At 39.7% G+C, this 18,257-nt stretch overlaps 1 protein-coding gene across 1 annotated transcript; it reads right to left on the bottom strand.

Moving 5' to 3' along the window:
* Window positions 1–4,993: 4,993 nt before the first annotated feature.
* On the bottom strand, window positions 4,994–17,900 carry LOC110153718 (medium-chain acyl-CoA ligase ACSF2, mitochondrial-like). The gene is given in 17 exon segments (XM_020917648.2): window positions 4,994–5,777; window positions 5,852–5,920; window positions 5,984–6,094; window positions 6,195–6,259; window positions 6,262–6,335; window positions 6,460–6,611; window positions 6,683–6,790; window positions 6,851–6,927; window positions 8,123–8,214; window positions 8,275–8,426; window positions 9,400–9,495; window positions 15,446–15,608; window positions 15,678–15,796; window positions 16,447–16,500; window positions 16,578–16,706; window positions 17,536–17,731; window positions 17,797–17,900. Coding segments are annotated over 17 exon segments (1,782 nt in total). The 5' UTR covers window positions 17,871–17,900; the 3' UTR covers window positions 4,994–5,726.
* Between the last annotated feature and the right edge of the window lie 357 nt (window positions 17,901–18,257).

Genomic DNA, 18,257 nt, shown 5'->3' with positions numbered 1-18,257 from the left:
CCTGCTGGCCAACCATGAAAAAATGCCCATGTCAGTAATATAAAGTTTTTGCTTCTAGGCATTATTCGAATTTAATTCCCAAATTTGGTGCAGATCTGATAATGTTGAGGTTTCATGTCTATGGTAGGGGGCGCTATAGTGTTTTTTCATATGTTTTATAGTGTATTATATTCAGACTGAAATCACACATTAGTGATTCAAATTTCAGCACGATCGGACTAAGTCTGTGCGAAAAGGAGCAAATAATGTCACCTTGAAATTCGTCGAAATTTTTACCGAAATTTCCGGCTTCGTCGCACGTAAACCGTGACAGTTATCAAAAAAAATCAGCTAACTTTAGATGTTCCACTTCTGTAGATGATGTACGGTGATTTTCAGGCCTGTGGGTGAAGCGCCTTCAGAGGAGTTCGTTCAAACGCAACGCCAACGAAAACGTGGACTGAAATGTAAATCCAAGATGGCCGCCTTCTGGTTTGTCAGGGGGCGTGGCCATAATAATATTTTTTGTTTGTCTTCACATGATGAATGTGTGTACCGAATTTCGTGGCTCTATGACAAAGATGACGGGGACGTCTCCCATAGGCGCCAAATTTTTGAGTCTTTGCGCCCCTGCTGGCCAACAGTGAAAATGGTATCATGTCCATAATATAATTTTTTGCTCGTAATCATGGATAGAATTTACTTCCCAAATTTGGTGCAGATCCGACAATGTTGACGTTTCATGCCTATGGTAGGGGGCGCTATAGTGTTCACTTTTCATATGTTTTATAGTGTATTATATTCAGACTGAGATCACACATTAGTGATTCAAATTTCAACACGATCGGACTAAGTCTGTGTGAACAGGAACAAATAATGTCACCTTGAATTTAGGCGAAATTTTTACCGAAATTTGCGGCTTTGCCGCACGTAAACCGTGACAGTTATCAAAAAAAATCAGCTAACTTTAGATGTTCCACTTGTCTAGATGATGTACGGTGATTTTCAGGCCTGTGGGTGAAGCGTCTTCAGAGGAGTTCGTTCAAACGCAATGACAGCGAAAACGTGGACTCAAACTTCAATCCAAGATGGCCGCCTTCTGGTTTGTCAGGGGGCGTGGCCATAATAACATTTTTTGTTTGTCTTCACATGATGAATGTGTGTACCGAATTTCGTGGCTCTACGACAAAGTTGACCGGGACGTCTCCCATAGACGCCAAAATTTTGAGTTTTCCAGGTGGCGCTGTGTCGCCATTTTTTTATGCCCGTGCACGAAACCTATATTTTATCGAATTTTTCGCCACTTCTGAATATTGTGCCAAGTTTGGTGAGTTTTTGAACGTGTTTAGGGGGTCAAATTAGAGCTCAAAGAGCAGAAGAATAATAAAATAAAATAATAATAATAATAATTTTAGCAAAAACAATATATCCGAAAAGTTTAGAACAACATATTATACGTTTTTTGAAAGCTCTCGACCTTCCCCACGTCACCGTGGGGTCATTGGTGAGTGACGGGCACTGAGGCGCTCGTCATTCGCCATCTCGTCGAGGTCACCCATCGCCTTCCATTGACTTCCATTCATTTTAGCAGTAGTAAATATGAGCCAGGCCTTGGGTGTGGGTTACTGGGATACTGCTGTTCGTGCCGGGGGCGACCGTGGACATAGTTGCATGTCGTCTTGTCGCATTCGGACATGCGCACGTCCCTTCCCATTTGCTCCGCTGAGCGGAAGCAATAGGCCCTACGCCCTGTCGGGGCTCGGGCCTAATTATATTGCATTCCAAGTTTGACATGTCTGATTTAGTGAAAGGAAACTCTTTAATGCAGCACATTTGACATTTTAAGGGTTTTGATGATTAAAATGTTGGTTTTAATATTCACATCGCACAAGAAGTCGTTTAACAAAGTATCACAGCCATGATTTAGCCTTTATTTTCTATTGAACGGTATCAAATCGATTTGAAATATATCGAATCATATCGAATTGAAAGCTCACTATATGGAGATATGTATCGTATCGTGGGTTATGTATTGAGGTCTGTATCGTATCAGCAACTTCTTAACGATACCCAGCCCTGGTATTTAAAGACTAGTACAATGTAAAACTTTAGGTATTTGTGTTGTGGCATCAAGTTTTGGAAAACTGTCCACTTGAAGGCTCTGTGCTTGATTTTTATCCAGAATAAGTCCACTATCTGCTGTCTGTGTTTCTTTATTTTGTTTCTTTTTTGAATTTGTTTAGAATAAAAATCAAATAAAGAAATAAATCTGCTCGATGTTAACAGTCAGTGAGGTAAACGGGCCCGGGTACATGCGCTAATGACTTTTCATCACTGATATTGGCAGAGCTTTAATTAAACCCAGATCGCACAAACAAAACCATAGCTGCTAATGTATGCCTGCATATATTACCCATAGCCCTGGGTGTGAGTCTGTAATGGGCTCATTCATTATGTTTCCTTCCATTTCTGTGGACTGGTTCTCTAATGTCATTTTCATTGATGCGTCATGAAGACGTGAAGAAGTGCTGTAGCCCCATCTGCTGGACGAAAATGGGCAGAACAGATTTTATGGGTAAACTATAAGAATCTGTATGTAAGATTTAGATTTTAAATTTCATAAACATTTGTCTCCAGATACACGATGTCCCATTTTTTTTGTTTTAGGTCTAATTTTGGTGTTTTGGTTCACCAGACGAAGCAGAATGAGTCTCTCATTTTCTCTCAGACAACATGACATGTCACTCTTGTTATTCTTCTACCACCGAGTGAAATCATTAGTCAGCATCACCATCATGTCCAATGTTTTAGTAATTACAAACAAATCAAGTTATTAAAAAGCTCTATTTGATTTGAACATGGGGACACACATAGGTCATGTTTATGAAATTTAAAATCTTACAAATAGTTCCTTTAATGAATTCTTAACTTGATGTTGTGTTTTGTCAGGACACTACATCTGTGATGGCCAGGACCCTGAAGATCAACCCCTGGAGCCCACAGATGGCTGGCTCATGTACGATGATGAGAAGGTGAGCCGCAGCACTAGAACAGTGTGCTGCCAGATGAGGGAGAGCTGTGCCTACATCCTCCTCTACCAACGCCTGGACTCATAGGACCAGGAGTGTGACCGACGCCATGTCCTTGCACAGTCCACTTTAAACCAATATTTGTGTTGTTTTGGCTCAAGGCCGATCTGTGTAGGACGTCACAAGAGAACATTCTGTGCTTTTGTTTACCTGTGTTACTGTTTTACCACACAGTTCTAATGGATAACACACATTTTTGCCATTGAAGAAGTCACTAAAATTACTAGGCCAAGTAACTGTAATCTAATTACTCAATTGAACTAGTTACATCCCTTGTAGTAATCCCTTACTTTGTAACTAGTTACTGCCCAACACTGATCTGAAACAGGAAGTGTAATTACCCCAGTGCTTTGATGGCGCTCCACATACAAAATGTTCACTGCAAACTCTTGATGATTTAGGCAGTCAAAGATGACCTTTTTCATCCTTCCTGTGGATCAATACTGCTCATCGCCTTCGCCTTTCACTATTTTTCAAAACATGCATCAAGAATCTCGGACTTCCGGTCATTGTGCAGTGCTACTGGGAAGGATTTTCCGAAAGCATCAAGCATCAAACCGCCATGTTTGTTTTCCCAGTGGGATGCGTCTATTGACAAAACCGATCTTTTCTAGTATTTTGAACCATGTCACTTTTGTTTCTGGTTCTGATATTGTCATATTTTAGTTTTGGGATTCAGACATCGTAATTGTGTGGTTGTTGGATCCTAACAGTGGAAAACGGCTTGAGAAATTTGTTTGCAAACTCCATAGATGCAAAAGGGAATCAGATGTGTGTGACAAAAAGTTCGCTGCAATCTCAGGATGATTTAGGCAGTCAAAGATGACCTTTTTCGTCCTTCCCGTGGATCAGTACTGCCCATCGCCTTCGCTTTTCACTATTTTTCAATTCCGTTGGGGAAGGAAAACAATTTGAACAGAGGTTTGCCGTCACACAGATCTGATTCCCTTTTGCAGTTATAAAGTCAGATATAAATTTCTTGAGCCGTTTTCCGCTGTTAGGATCCAACAATCACACAATTAACGATGTCCGAATCCCAAAACTAAAATATGACAATATCAGAACCAGAAACAAAAGCGATATGGTTCAAAAGACTTGAAAAGATTGGCTTTGTCAATAGACGCATCCCACTGGGAAAACAAACATAACGATTTGATGCTCACTTTTTCGGAAAATCTTTCCCAGTATGAACTGCGCAATGACCGGAAGTCTGACATGCTTGATGCATCTATAGGAGTGACACTGTTTGAATGACTCTATGAAAGCTCTATGACCCCACACTCCTCACCAGGCTGAATGAATGAATAAATAAATAAACTGTGAGATAAGTGTCCCTCTGTCTGTGTTGACCTTGGTTATATTTGATGTTCCTGTTAGAGAAAGAACACGTTGGAAAGACAACGTGTTCAAAATGCAACAGCAAAGACATTGTGTGACTTCTGTCCAGTTTAGAGTCATTCAACTGAGGTACACTCTAAACAGAGAACTCCACTGTCAAAATGCTGGACTCCTGCTGGTTCTAGAGCGTCTAAAGTTGGGTGTGTACTGCACCGTTTTGACCATCTGCAACCAAAGATTTCTGATCGTGGAGAAAATGTAGAATTTTTCAGAAAATGTGAAAAAAAAGTAAATAAATAAATGTATACACACAAATATATGTTTATCATGATGGAGGCCAATAGTTTTACAAGTTGTCTTCCCTGAATGGACCCGCTCAAAGTTGTATTCAATACCAGTTTTCCTGTTTTCACCTCCACCAGCACACGCCCACTGCTCTGAACTTACTTTGTTTTCCAATTTAACTTTCTCAATCTGTGATAGACGTAGGATTCAGCTGCGGCGCACAATCATTTTGGTACAAGTGAAGAATTCATTTGCAAAAACAGATAAGTTCCATTTTAAAAAGTCACTGCACTTTACTCTTTGTACAAAAATGTTTTCAGAAGTACTTTACTGCTTTCACAATATTATGTCATTCTTAATTGATAAAACATTAAGATAACAAGATAGATAAAAAGAAAAAAAGCATAAACATGACCTAACACACACAAAACACATGACCAAAGTTGGTGAGTGTTGACGGTAAAATCTGCTATGAGCTGCTGCAAATGTCAGTTTTCAAGAAAAAAGTGTGTCAAAGGAATTGAAAAAAAAAACCCCAACAACTAAACATTATGGTTTTAGCAGTTTGACAGTTGTTTATGTCAACAACTTAAGTCCAACATCAGATCTGTGATAGTAGGCAACATTTAGAAATTTGATTTTGTCCTTTTATTATATAGAAACTTGTATTTTATTCTAATAAGACAAATTGTAAAAAGCTAAATATCTTATTGACCTGACATGTTTCAGTGGCCAGTACCACTTCTGCCTACGTCAGAGGCGTCACTGACCCAAAGGAGGACTAGGACCAAAAAGTGTGTGCACTCTGCTCAAATCAGCCCACAAAGTTTCTATGTGATAGACGACTGCAACAGTTAACTGTCTGATTGATTGATTGATTGATTGATTGATTGAGTGCATTTATTTAGTGCCTTTCAAGATAGCTGTTCAGAGCTGTTCAAACTAACTATGTCTGCTCTGTTGGTTTTATATTATACTATATAAATATTAATAAGTGTCATCTACTACCTTTCATAAAAACTGTGTTACATATAATTAAATTCCCAATTTTTTCTCAATAATTTCCTTTAGTTCAATCTTCTTAATCTGTAAAAGAGAAAAGTAAAACCAACCACTGATCAAAACAATATGATTGTGTTTGAGCATGAGTTTAATCCAACCTTTCCAGAAGCTGTCAACGGAAACCCGTCCACAAACTCCACGTACTGTGGAATCTTAAAGTACGAGATCTATAAAACAAAAGCAGGTGTAGCTGCTGCTCTGCTTCATAAAGTTGTTGACATTTTTCAGACCTGTCCTTTGCAGAAAGACTGGATCTCCTGTGGAGTGCAGCTCTGTCCATCTTTCAGGGTGATACAGGCACAAACCTGCTCACCGAGCCGCTCGTCTCTCACTCCGACCACCTAAACATCACCAGAACCTTTTTTTTATCAAATGTTTCATTTTGAAAGTACAGAGTGTAACACATATGACGTGCTGCCTTCTCATGGTGTGATTACTTACATGCACCTCTTTGACCTTTGGATGTGTGAATAAAAACTGCTCTATTTCAGCTGGGTAGATGTTTCTCCTCCTCTGATGATCAAATCTTTTATGCGTCCTTTGATAACACAATATCCCCTGCTGTTCAAACTGGCTATGTCTCTTAGAAATAGGACAGAAAGAGGAATTAACTGGGGATTGTGTGAAGAAAGATGCATGGATCTGGTTATGAGATGAATTATGTGTAGAAGTATCTCCAAAATCATATCAGTAACTTTGTGCTTACCCTGTCCTGTACCAGCGGTCTTTACCAATGACCTCTCTGGTTTTGGCTTCATCTGCCCAGTATTCGAGCATCACACAGCTCCCTCTGATCAGGAGCTCTCCTGAAGCTCCCAGAGGAACTGTGACCCCAGTGACAGGGTCCACCACTTTCGCCTGACACCACAGAACAGCACAAGTCACTGTGTTAAAGCTCAAAGAAAATACAGTTTAATTCATATTCATACCTCAGTGTGGGGCATTATGCAGCCGATAGTATTACACTTGAGGTCGTCAGTGTCCAGGGGGAATCCTAAGAAGGTGAGAGGACTATTCTCAGTGGTTCCATAACCTGTCTGTGGACAAAGTGAGTTCGCCGTAACACCGGGGCACCAGACACATCACATGACTCTTACCATCATTTCTTTCATGTTCATCTCCGTTTTAAGTCTTTTCAGAATCTCAGGAGGACACGGGGCTCCTCCCATGAGACCTATCATAAATAAAATATTACAAATAAAATGTAAAGGGAAACATATTGTAATTTTAAAGCAAGGCAAGGCAAGCTTATTTGTACAGCACAATTTGTACACAAAGTAATTCAAAGTGCTGTACAGAATAAGAAACACATTAAAATCACAATACAAACAAATCAAAACATAAATAATCATCATAAAATTAAAAAGAGAGAGAGACATTAAATGAGAGAGAAGAGTGCGGAATGAAAAATAAAAACCTTTCAGTCATATGTAGCTAAACAGAAGCGTTTTGAGCCTAGATTTAAACAGCGTCAAAGTAGAGGTCTGTCTAACATGTTCAGACTGTTCCAAGTTTTTGTAAGCCAGGCTGGCGCCACCTAGTGCCTTCGCTCAATTTCATTTCTCTCCAGCGACTAGATCAGGAACCAGAATACACTAGACTAGACGGTTTGCAAAAGCCTCGGAAGTGCGAGTCCGGGCACCAGCAAATCAGAGAAGATACATACATTCTGTGTTGGCAACGATTCCCAAGATCGAAGATTTAAAGCCGGAACAAAGAGAATGTTTGATGAATTTTATCAAGGGGAAAGACATTATTGCCCTTCGTCCTACGGGATTTCGAAAAAGCTTAATATACCAGTTAGTCCTGTTAGTGGTGCATTACATACGTCACAACCAAATAGCAGTGATTAGTTAAAAAAAAAAGTACCCGCCTACCATTGAAAGAACGAATCCTAATGCTGTGAGGTCAGACAGTTTCTACGAAGTGAAACCGTCTGATGAATCAGGCTAGGTTTTAGCTGCATAAATCTGAAACACTGACTCTCCATGTTTAGTCATGGCTCTGGGCAGCAGCAGGAGGCCGGTCCCTGAGCTCTTCAGAGTGCAAGCTGGTTCATATGGCACTAATATGTCACAGTTGCAGAGAGACTTGTACACGAGTCACTTTAAAGTCTATTCTCTGAGCCACAGGGGGCAGTGCAGAGACCTGAGCGCAGGACTTATGTGTTTGTACTTCCTAGTTCTAGTCAGGACCTGAGCTGCAGCGTTCTGGATGTTCTGCACCGTCTCACAGCTCTTTTAGTGAGGCCAGTGAGCAGGACGTTACAGTATCTAACCTACTGCAGACTACACATGCCAAACCCTGGATACAGAGTTTGCCAAAATAAACTGGCTGAATATCCCTTTTAGCTCCAAGAGGCTCCTTACCTCCTTCAACAGAAGACAAGTCAAACGTGTGGAGGTCTGTTTGGTTCAGCATGTCTATGAACATTGTGGGAGTCCCATAGACGATGTTGCACCTTATAAGAAAACTATTGAGTATAAGACGTTTCAGCGAGTATCAGTTCTTTCTACTTTACCTTTCATTCTGAATGGCCTTGAGGCTGTCGCTGCTGTTGTAGCCCTTGGAAGGAAAGATCAGTGTGATACCGTGTACGGCCATGGTCATCGATCCCATCACAGAGCCAAAGCAGTGGCACAGGGGCACAGGAGCACACACACGCGCTTCGGGCTGAGCGATTGAAAAGGAAAATTATTTTGGAGCGTTGTGTTGAATGAATTGTAATTTTAATTTATAGTAGCGGGTGGAACCACGGGGTGTCACTGCAAAGCCACAGACAAGTAGAATTTAAGGTGAAGTTGGCTGTTTTAGTTTTTAAATAGTTTGTGCGTGAGAGTGAATGTTGTTGTGTGTTAGAGCGGCCACACTATTTTTTTTTAAAACTGAGCTGTGCTACGGGGGATCAGTGTGTGAGGCTCATGACGCACAGGTAGCCACATTTTTTGGTAACACTTTATAATAACTACACCTTATTTAGCCTTAATAAATCATGAACAAAGACTTAATTAATAATGAACAAAGACTTAATTAATAATGATTCACGCTTAGTAACTACTTAATTACTACCTTAATTAGCACTTGCACTTAATTTGCCTGTGCTGTAAATAGTTACTCATAATGATTTCATACTTAATTACTCATGAACTAACCATTTGAGCATTTATTAATCATTAGTAAACTATGAGACAATGATTTACTAATAATGCAATGCAATGATAATTCAGGCAGCTGTTATCTGTTAGTCTTAAACATTTACTAAGGGTGAATCATTATTAATTAAGTCTTTATTCATGCTTTATTAAGGCTAAATAAGGTGTAGTTATTATAAAGTGTTTTTAAATGTATTAAAATGTATCCAACCTGTCTGTGGTTTTTTGGAATTTTGTGTTTTACAGCAGATCATTGTCTTTGCTCTCCTTTAGTTTGTTTTGTTGAGTTCACCAATTGGTTTATTCTTTTTCTTGTTGTTTTGTTTCAAGTTACTTCCCTTCCCCAAAACTTAATAACCTAAACTGCATCCCCAGCTCCGTACTTTTACTATCATGGCTATAACATTATTACAAACCTTTGAAACTTCTTTTTATCAAATCAGTGCCCATAAATGTATACACGTGAATATAAATATTTCATACAAATGACTTACCCTCCACCCATATCCCATTCTGAGTCCTGCTAAATATGCGTTATTAACAATATTATGGTGCGACAGACAGGCTCCTTTTGGATTACCAGTTGTTCCCTAAAAAACAAAATAACAAATACATACAAAAAATGTGCTGATACAGAATTGATATTGTGGGCTGTTGTATCGATATATATCCCCAGGAGTATTTTTTGGTATATTTATCTTTATTAATATTGTTTCTTTTAAAAGAACATACAGTACAACAAAACACAGACAAACTGCCAGACAAGACAAAATAAAAAGTACAAGCAAGCAACTGACAATAATAAACAGTTATAGTAGTCAACCAAAAAAAATACAAATATGTATGTCCCGTCAATCAAATGGTGGCAATCTGACATTGAGCCAGGAATGGTCCCCATATTGCTTTATGTCTCTGCTCTTTGCCCATGGTGTCCACACGAATACGCTCCATTTGGATAACGGACACCATTTCACGGAGCCAGTGTTCAAAAATTGGAGGTGTGGCGGACTTCCATGTCAGCAGAATATGTTTTTTAGCCACCACCATCCCAAGCTGCAGCGCCCGCCAAACGTCCGATGTAAGTCCCAGATCATCCGTGGAGCATCCGAATATGGCTAAACTATAATCCGGTTTAATATCTCTGCAATAACAGTTAGAAAACCATTTAAAGATTGTGGACCAAAAGGTAGATAATTGTGGACAAAACCAAAAAAGATGAGCAAGTGTTCCTTCGGCACAGGAACACTTGTCACACTGGGAAGACACTGTTGGAAAAATTCTATTCAATTTTGTTTTAGAATAGTGTAACCTGTGTACCACCTTGAACTGGATAAGCTGATAACGACTGTTAATAGAACATGAATGAATTTGTGCCAATGCCTTCTCCCAGAGTTCAGCAGATATGTCAGAATTTAAATCTTTACCCCATGCCTCCCGCAGATATTCAGTAGAGACAGAAGTATTAAAACAGTTCACAAATTGAGAGATGAGATGTTTAGAATCAGGCAAAAGCTGCAGCTTGTCGTAAAATTTATGAGAGGGTGGAATTGATTCATAATGCTTGTATGTCTGTTTCACATAGTGTCGAATTTGAAGATAGCGAAAGAAATGTGAATTTGGAATATTGTATTTATCACGGAGTTGGGCAAAGGAAGCAAACTGACCGTCAATATACAAATCAGTCAGAGCTACAATACCCTTTCTCTTCCATGTAACAAACGTTGCATCTAACTGGCCAGGTCTAAATTGTGGATTTCGGCAGATTGGAATATACATAGAATCTTTAGGTAACTGAGTCCCTGTTTTAATCTGTTTTAATATGCGAAGGGAGTTCCTCAAAATAATTTTTTTCTTAATCGGCTCATCTAAAGGTAAATTTGAATACAGACATGAACAAAGTGAAATATTATCAATATCAGAAGCTTCAAGTCTAACCCAAGAAGGGGTATCTTCCTGTTCCTCATCAATCATTTCTGCCTGTTTCCAGTAAGTAAGAGCTCTGGAATTGGCTGCCCAATAGTAATGTTTAAAAACTGGGAGCCCAAGACCTCCTTCATCTTTCGACTTATGAATGTGAGCTTTAGATATCCTGTGAGATTTGTAACCCCACACAAAAGGCATGATAATAGAGTCCAGCTTTTTAAAAAAGGATGCACTTAGATAAATAGGTAAGTTTTGAAATAAATATAAAAATCTTGGTAGACTAACCATTTTGATTGCATTAACTCGCCCAATCAAAGTTAATGGTAATATTCTCCAGGCCTCAATATTGATTTTAAGTTTATCCAATAATTCTGCAAAATTTGCTTTAAAAAGATTTACAGGATCCCTTGTCAATTTCAGTCCCAAATAGTTAAAATAATCGCTTACCACACTAAATGGTACAGTGTCTAGAAATACCTGTGGTAAACTGTCCACTAATGGCATAAATTCACTCTTTCCCCAGTTTATAGTATATATCCAGAAATCTGTCCAAATGAATTTACATAGTCTAGTAGTGCAGGAATGGATGTTTTTTTGCATCTGACAAACATATCAATAGGTCATCTGCATATAATGTAACACATGTCTCAGTTCCCCCCACTGTAATGCCCTTGATGTCTGGATTTTCCCGTATCCCAATAGCTAGAGGTTCTAGTGCGATATCAAACAGCAAGGGGGACAAGGGATCTCCCTGACGTACCCCTCTGCCTAGAGAAAAAGGTTTAGACTTGTTCCCATTTGTAATAATGGAGGATCTAGGACTAGTATATACAAAATTTTTACCCACGCAATAAACTTATCACTAAAAGCAAACTTTTCCAGTGTTTTGAATAGGTACGGCCACTCTATGGTGTCAAATGCTTTATGCGCATCTAAAGAAAGCACAGCAGCACCTTTGGTTCTTTTATGATCGGAATATAGAATGTTAAGAATTTTACGAACATTGCAGAAAGAATATCTACCGGGTATAAACCCAGTTTGATCAGGATGTATGATACTCGCTATACACTTTCCTAGTCTTGTGGCCAACACCTTTGTTATAATTTTTAGATCATTGTTCAATAAGGCAATTGGCCTGTAATTCCCTGGGTCTGTATCATCCTTTCCCTTCTTCAAGAGTACACATATGTTTGCATCACATAGAGAAGTTGGGAGTAACTTATTTGTATAAACATGACGTGTCATTCTTAGTAGTAGAGGGGCTAGTTTAACACCAAAGGCCTTATAAAATTCAGGGCTATACCCATCAGGGCCAGGAGCTTTTCCAGAAGGAAAGGCTTTTATGGCTTCAAGAATCTCAATTATAGTAAACTCTGAATCCAAGTATTCCCTGGAGGTTGCATCCAACTGTGGAAAAGGTAGGGACTCAAAAAAGTTATCCATATCTTCTTGTGTGGCCTTTGTTTTGGAGGAGTAAATGTCAGAATAAAACTCCCTAAAACGTTCATTGATGTCCTGCAAAATCTGTCATCAGAACTCCAGTTCGAGACTTCACTTTATAAATAGCCCGCTTTGTCTGCTCCCCCTTCAACTGCCTAGCCAGCAATTTATGGGGCTTTTCACCTAATTCAAAATTCTTCTGTTTCAATTTTAAAATAATTTTACCAACCTGGTCTCCCAATATAGTGTTATATTCATATTGTAGCCTAAGAATGTTATTGTAGTCAGATTGAAGTTTAGATCTTTTATAAGTCTCATCTGCAGTTTTCAGTTCTTCCTCAATTTCTTTCAGACGGCCATATCTGGTCTTGTTGCGTCTCGCCTCAAAAGAGATGATTTGCCCTCTAATGTAAACTTTCAAAGTTTCCCACAAGGTTGAATCATTGACTTCACCATTGTCATTGGTCTCAAGGAATAAGGAGATCTGCTCATTGATGTATTTGTTGAAATTAGGGTCTGCAAGCAACATGGGGTTAAAGCGCCAACAATAAGTTTGCTTGGGAAGAGAAAGTCTAAGGGTTATATTAACAGGGCCGTGATCAGAAATTATTATATTATGATACTTACTACATTCGATGTTAGAAATCAACCTGGAATCCACTAAAAAATAATCAATACGTGTGTATGACTTATGGGTATGAGAGTAAAAAGAATAATCACGATCAGATGGGTGTTGAAGACGCCAAATATCAACTATTCTCTTTGATTTAATTAAATTATTTAGAGTCTGCACTGAAATTATATTAGGTGGCGATGCAGTAGAAAGTCTATCCAAATAAGGATCCAAATAACAATTGAAATCCCCTCCAATCAGCAGATAACTTGTATCATCATCTGGAACCATGTTAAATACTCTACGAAAAAAGGCTGGATCATCGGTATTTGGTCCATATATGTTAACTAACGTCACAGGAAATCTATTAATTTGCCCAGTGACAATAATAAACCGACCATTAGGATCTGTTATGCTGGACTGGAATCTAAAAGGTACTGATTTCCGAAAAAGAATCGCCACACCTCTAGCTTTGGAAGTAAATGGTGAATGATATATTTGCGAAACCCAATTGGTTCTAAGTTTTCATGTGTTGTGTATCTTTAACATGCGTTTCCTGCAGGAACACTATATCAGCTTTCAATAATTTTAAATGTGCAAATACTTTAACCACGTTTAATGGGGTGCCCCAAGCCCCGCACATTCCAGAAGACCAAGGACAAAGTATCTATGGGATTATGCATGCATCATAGTAGATAGAAAATATTAAACAAAATGCAGTTGCCTTGAAGTACAAAAATACACTTTAGTGTTTGTCTGGCAGTTAGGAACATACAAGAACAAATACACACAATCACATAGAACTTATGTGTGAACAATACCCCCGCCCATAGCTTCCCCAAACGAAGCTGAACTGCCCACATACTCACTAGGGGCCACCGGCCTAAGAGAAACGTATTTAAATTTTAAAAGAAAGAAAGGAAAAAAAAAAAAAAACCTCATAAGAAAAATCTAAAAATATCAGCACCTCAAGAACACGTAAATAATATTTATGTGCCAGCATTAACATTTATATAGTAACAGTAATAGTCATTATGTCCTCCAATTTCAACAATTTAAATAATAGTATTGGGACCTGGAGATGAAACTTACTTTAGAGTTCGTTGTCTACAAAGGTCTTAGCTTCCGCAGGACTGTTGAAAGTTTTTACTTGCCCTTGGTGATGAACGTGAAGCCGCGCCGGAAAGCGAAGAGAGTGTTGAATGTTCTTCTCTCGCAGCCTCTGTAGTACCTCCTTGAAGCTCCGTCGCTGCTCCATGACATCCGCGGTGTAGTCGGGAAAAATGAAGATTCTCTTCCCACCGTAGTCTAGGGTGCGTTGTCTCCCAATGCGCAGAATCTTTTCTTTTTCCTGGGCAAAGTGGACCCGAGCAATGATAGTGCGTGGTTTAGAGCCGTCCGTTCTGTAAGTGCGATGTGCCCTATCTATGACCAGAGGCTTGTCGAAGTTCTCGGCTCCGAGAAGTTTAGGAATCAAATCAGTTACAAAGTCCGTTGGCCTCCCCTTCTCCTCTCCTTCGGGGATGCCCACTATTTTTATGTTGTTACGCCTCGATCTCCCCTCCAGGTCCGAAAGTTTCGATCGGAGTGCTTTATTTTCTTTCTGTAATTCCCCAAGCGCCGTCTCCATATTCTCAATGCGCTGCTCGTGGTTCGCAGCCTGGTCTTCCATTTCGTCCATCCTCTTGTTCAGGGCCTCCTGTCGCGCGAAGAGGCCTTCAAGTTTCTCTCCGAACTCGTTAAAACGGACATTAATGGACCGGAGGATGCTCCTTTCTATTTTCTGCCACATAAGTGGTAGTTCGTCCTCCTCTCCGCTCTCCGTCTCTGGGCTGAACTCATGGCTCGGATCCGCCGCGCTAGCACTAGCAGTGGTTGTAGCTTCTGGCTTCTGCTGGCGACCCTTTTCCTGACGCTTACCGGGCATTTTGTCGGTTTAAAATGAAAAGAAATGTAGGCAAACGAACGACGCTAGTATTAAAATATCTTTGGAGTCATAAAAGCTGGCAAATAATACTTAAAAAATAAAAGTTATCGCGCCTCGAGGAGCCTCGCAAAAAACACGTCTACTCCCTAGCCATCTCACTAGCGCCCCGGTATATTTTACACAATTATTTTGTTACAGCGCTACAGTTTTGTTGCTTGTTTAGAGGAAGGAAGCTTGTTTGTTTGACATTTTCGCTGTTTTGATGATTAAAATGTTTGTGTTTCATATGAACTTTGCACAAGAAGTGGTTTAACAAAGACTTTTAGTATCACAGCGATATGATTTATTGAACCGAAATATATAATTTTGAATTGAAAGTTCACTGTATCGAGGTATGTATCGTATCGGCAACTTCTTAATGATACCCAACCCTATAAAATACCAATACCAATCTTCAGTAACATATAATTACTTAAAATGAAGTGTCATTTTATCAGATGATCACTCACACACACATATATTTTATAGATGTTTATATTTGGTCATATAGTTTTGAATTGCTGTATTTCATAAAACATATATATTTTTTTCCATTCCACAAGTTGCCCTTTTATTTTGAGATAATGATGGAGGTTACCGAGGTAAACTGGATGTTAATGGGATCGTCACAGGTGAACTTGCTCTGCAGATCCATCAGCTCTCTGTGGTGCCGACTCTCGCCTGCGTCCATCACGTCCTGGAAGCGCAACATTCCCGGCTGCACGCTGTCCATCAGGATCACCATCCGCAGGTCTGGAAGTCTACAGGACGAGAACAGAGACCACACTGCAAATACATGCTTTTACTGGACTTTGTAAGGGCTGTTTCACCTGGAGCTTTGGATTTGGGTTTTTGGTGACGTGTCGATCTCTGGACAGAGGCGTCTGAGGATTTCACTGAACTTTTGGGTTTTGAAACTAGAAGGGCAAATGACTGCTTTACACTGAACCTGCAAAACCAAACAAACAATTTGCTTACATTTATTACTAATACTTGGTATGGGCCAGGGGTCATCAAACTTTTTTCTCTGGACGCCACATTATCCCTCCTGACTGTGATGGGGCCGGGGTCGGGTCGGTCGTATAACAGAATTGTATGACTGCAGATTATATCCTTTGGAAAACCATCACAATTTCTTTACATATCAGACAAACTGCACGGTCCTTACACTGAACAAAAAAATAATCGGTCATCCACTGTTCTTTGAAAACTCTGCACTCTGTTAACTTTTCGTACTTTAACACTCGGCATTTTGCTGTCCTTAACTGCACTACAGAACTCTATGTGTGCGTCGACTGTCACTGTTTGATCTCGAGCTTGTCAGGTGATGAAAATTCAGCAGCAAATTCGACGGCAAATGTAAATACATCATATAAATATATTTTTTAATTGAAAAAAATACAAGATGCAGACGTGTTATTATTTGCCAAAAAGTAATGAAAAAAAATAGGCTGTAACAACTTTTGAGGATTGTCTCATAGGACCAGTTCAAGTGGTGGGGGCAGAGGGTCAAAGGGGCGTGGCAGGCCGGAGTTGGCCCGCGAGCCTTAGTTTGATGACCCCGGTATAGATCAGTGTGATTTACTCAATTCTTTGTACCTTTTTAAGAGTAAACTCCAGCTCCTTCATTTGATAGGCCGAGTTCAGTGGAACCTGCAGCAATAAATCTGATCATTTATGTTTCAGATTCATTGATCAATACATGTTTTTACTTTAGACTCAAGACGGACCAGTATCATGCCAGCCTTGGCTGTGGCAAACTGAGACAGGATCCATTCATATGAGTTGGGGCCCCACACTCCCACACGGTCTCCTGGTTTTAGACCCAGAGCCAGCAGTCCTGCAGCCAGCCTGTCCACCTGCACCACAACTAAATATTACACCTGTACTGGAGCTGGTGCAGTGGGTTAAAGAGTGTCCATCAGTGTCACGGTTCATATCCTGTACAACACTTGTTACATCATTGTGTTATATATGTACAGTCAGTCAGTGTTTGATAAAAAGATGAATCATTACTCCCATAAACCTAGTTCACATGATAAGATATGTGATCTTCTTCATGTTTGTTTTAAATAATCTAAACTTTTATGCACACATCTCCAAACATGTCTCAGACTGTTTCATATTTTTTCTCATTTACCTAAGACACTGAGGTAAACAACATCTGTAAATGCTGTTGTCGTTTAGATCTTTACAAAAATACAGTCAAAACGTACAACAGAGCTGATCACATGTACAAACTATGACACTTTCTCACGCCTGGCGAAACAGTGGCTCCTTTCAAACCAAACCTGCGCCCATAATGTGACTGATGAGTGTCTGGAGAGAGTGTGATGTTCTGGAGTGAATGAACTGAATGATGATTTTGATAAGGATGATGATTTTAAGATGCTGAGAGAACTGGGTGTGAATGAGGATACAGAATTGTTATGATTCTCCAGACATTATAAAGACATTCTGTTTGTATGTTTGATTTTATGAACTATAATATGAACCTGCCCAGGGATGACAGACGGAAATGAGCACTGGCACTACAACCTGGTACAATGTGTCTCTAATGTTAAGGTTAAAGTCCTGTCCTTGTCTCATTAAATAAATAAACTAAACTAAACTAGAGAGGAGTTGGTGCCATGTTTGTAGAAAGGAGGAGATCGTGTAAAGTCCATGTATTATTATTTTAAAACTCACATCTTGGTGAAATTGTGCAAAGGTTTTCCTGACCCCGTCCTCCACACAGACCAGCGCCTCTCGCTCAGGCCAGCGCTCTGTGACCGAGTCCAGGGCCTGGCTCACAGTGAGCTGCAGCAGAGACACTGAAGACGTGCCGTGGACATAGCTGCTGCGGAGGGTGGGCTGCTGAGGAGGACTGTCCACGTGCAGACTCCTGTCACTCATGAAACATGTACAGAACTTCAACACGGAACAGCAGATAAAACAAACAACACATACCTGCACAAGCTCAGGCGACTTATTCTGGCAGATTTCCATTTGTAATTAATTTTGAGTCTGGCCCGCAGAAGCATGATGCTCAAGGGGCGGTGAGCTACTGACAATGTTAACACACGCCCTAAGATCCACTACTGTGCATCTGTAGGTGTCAGTGTCGGTCATAGAAAAGTGTAATGTTTAACCACATGTTCTGCACAGACTGTTCTACGCCTGCTTGTTAAGGACTCAGATGTAATGCTCAGCTTGTATTTATTTATTTATTGCTCATGTTATTATTTTGTCTGCATGAATTTAAAGAGAACAACAACAACCAAAAACCTGACAATTAACATAAATTCATATTTCTACCATTATTTGCCTTGTCTTTGCTGCATGAACAAAAGGAATAGGAAGAAGATAAATCTCATAAACTCTGCTCCTTTCACACTGTAAATCAGCTTCATACTGTAAATCCGTGCGTT

The sequence above is a fragment of the Boleophthalmus pectinirostris genome, unplaced genomic scaffold (genome assembly GCF_026225935.1).
Source record: "Boleophthalmus pectinirostris isolate CB_2022bp ecotype Guang Dong unplaced genomic scaffold, ASM2622593v1 HiC_scaffold_13, whole genome shotgun sequence".
NCBI lineage: Eukaryota > Metazoa > Chordata > Actinopteri > Gobiiformes > Gobiidae > Boleophthalmus > Boleophthalmus pectinirostris.
Note: the sequence above shows the minus strand (reverse complement) of the source record. Positions and strands in the feature narration are given on the sequence as shown.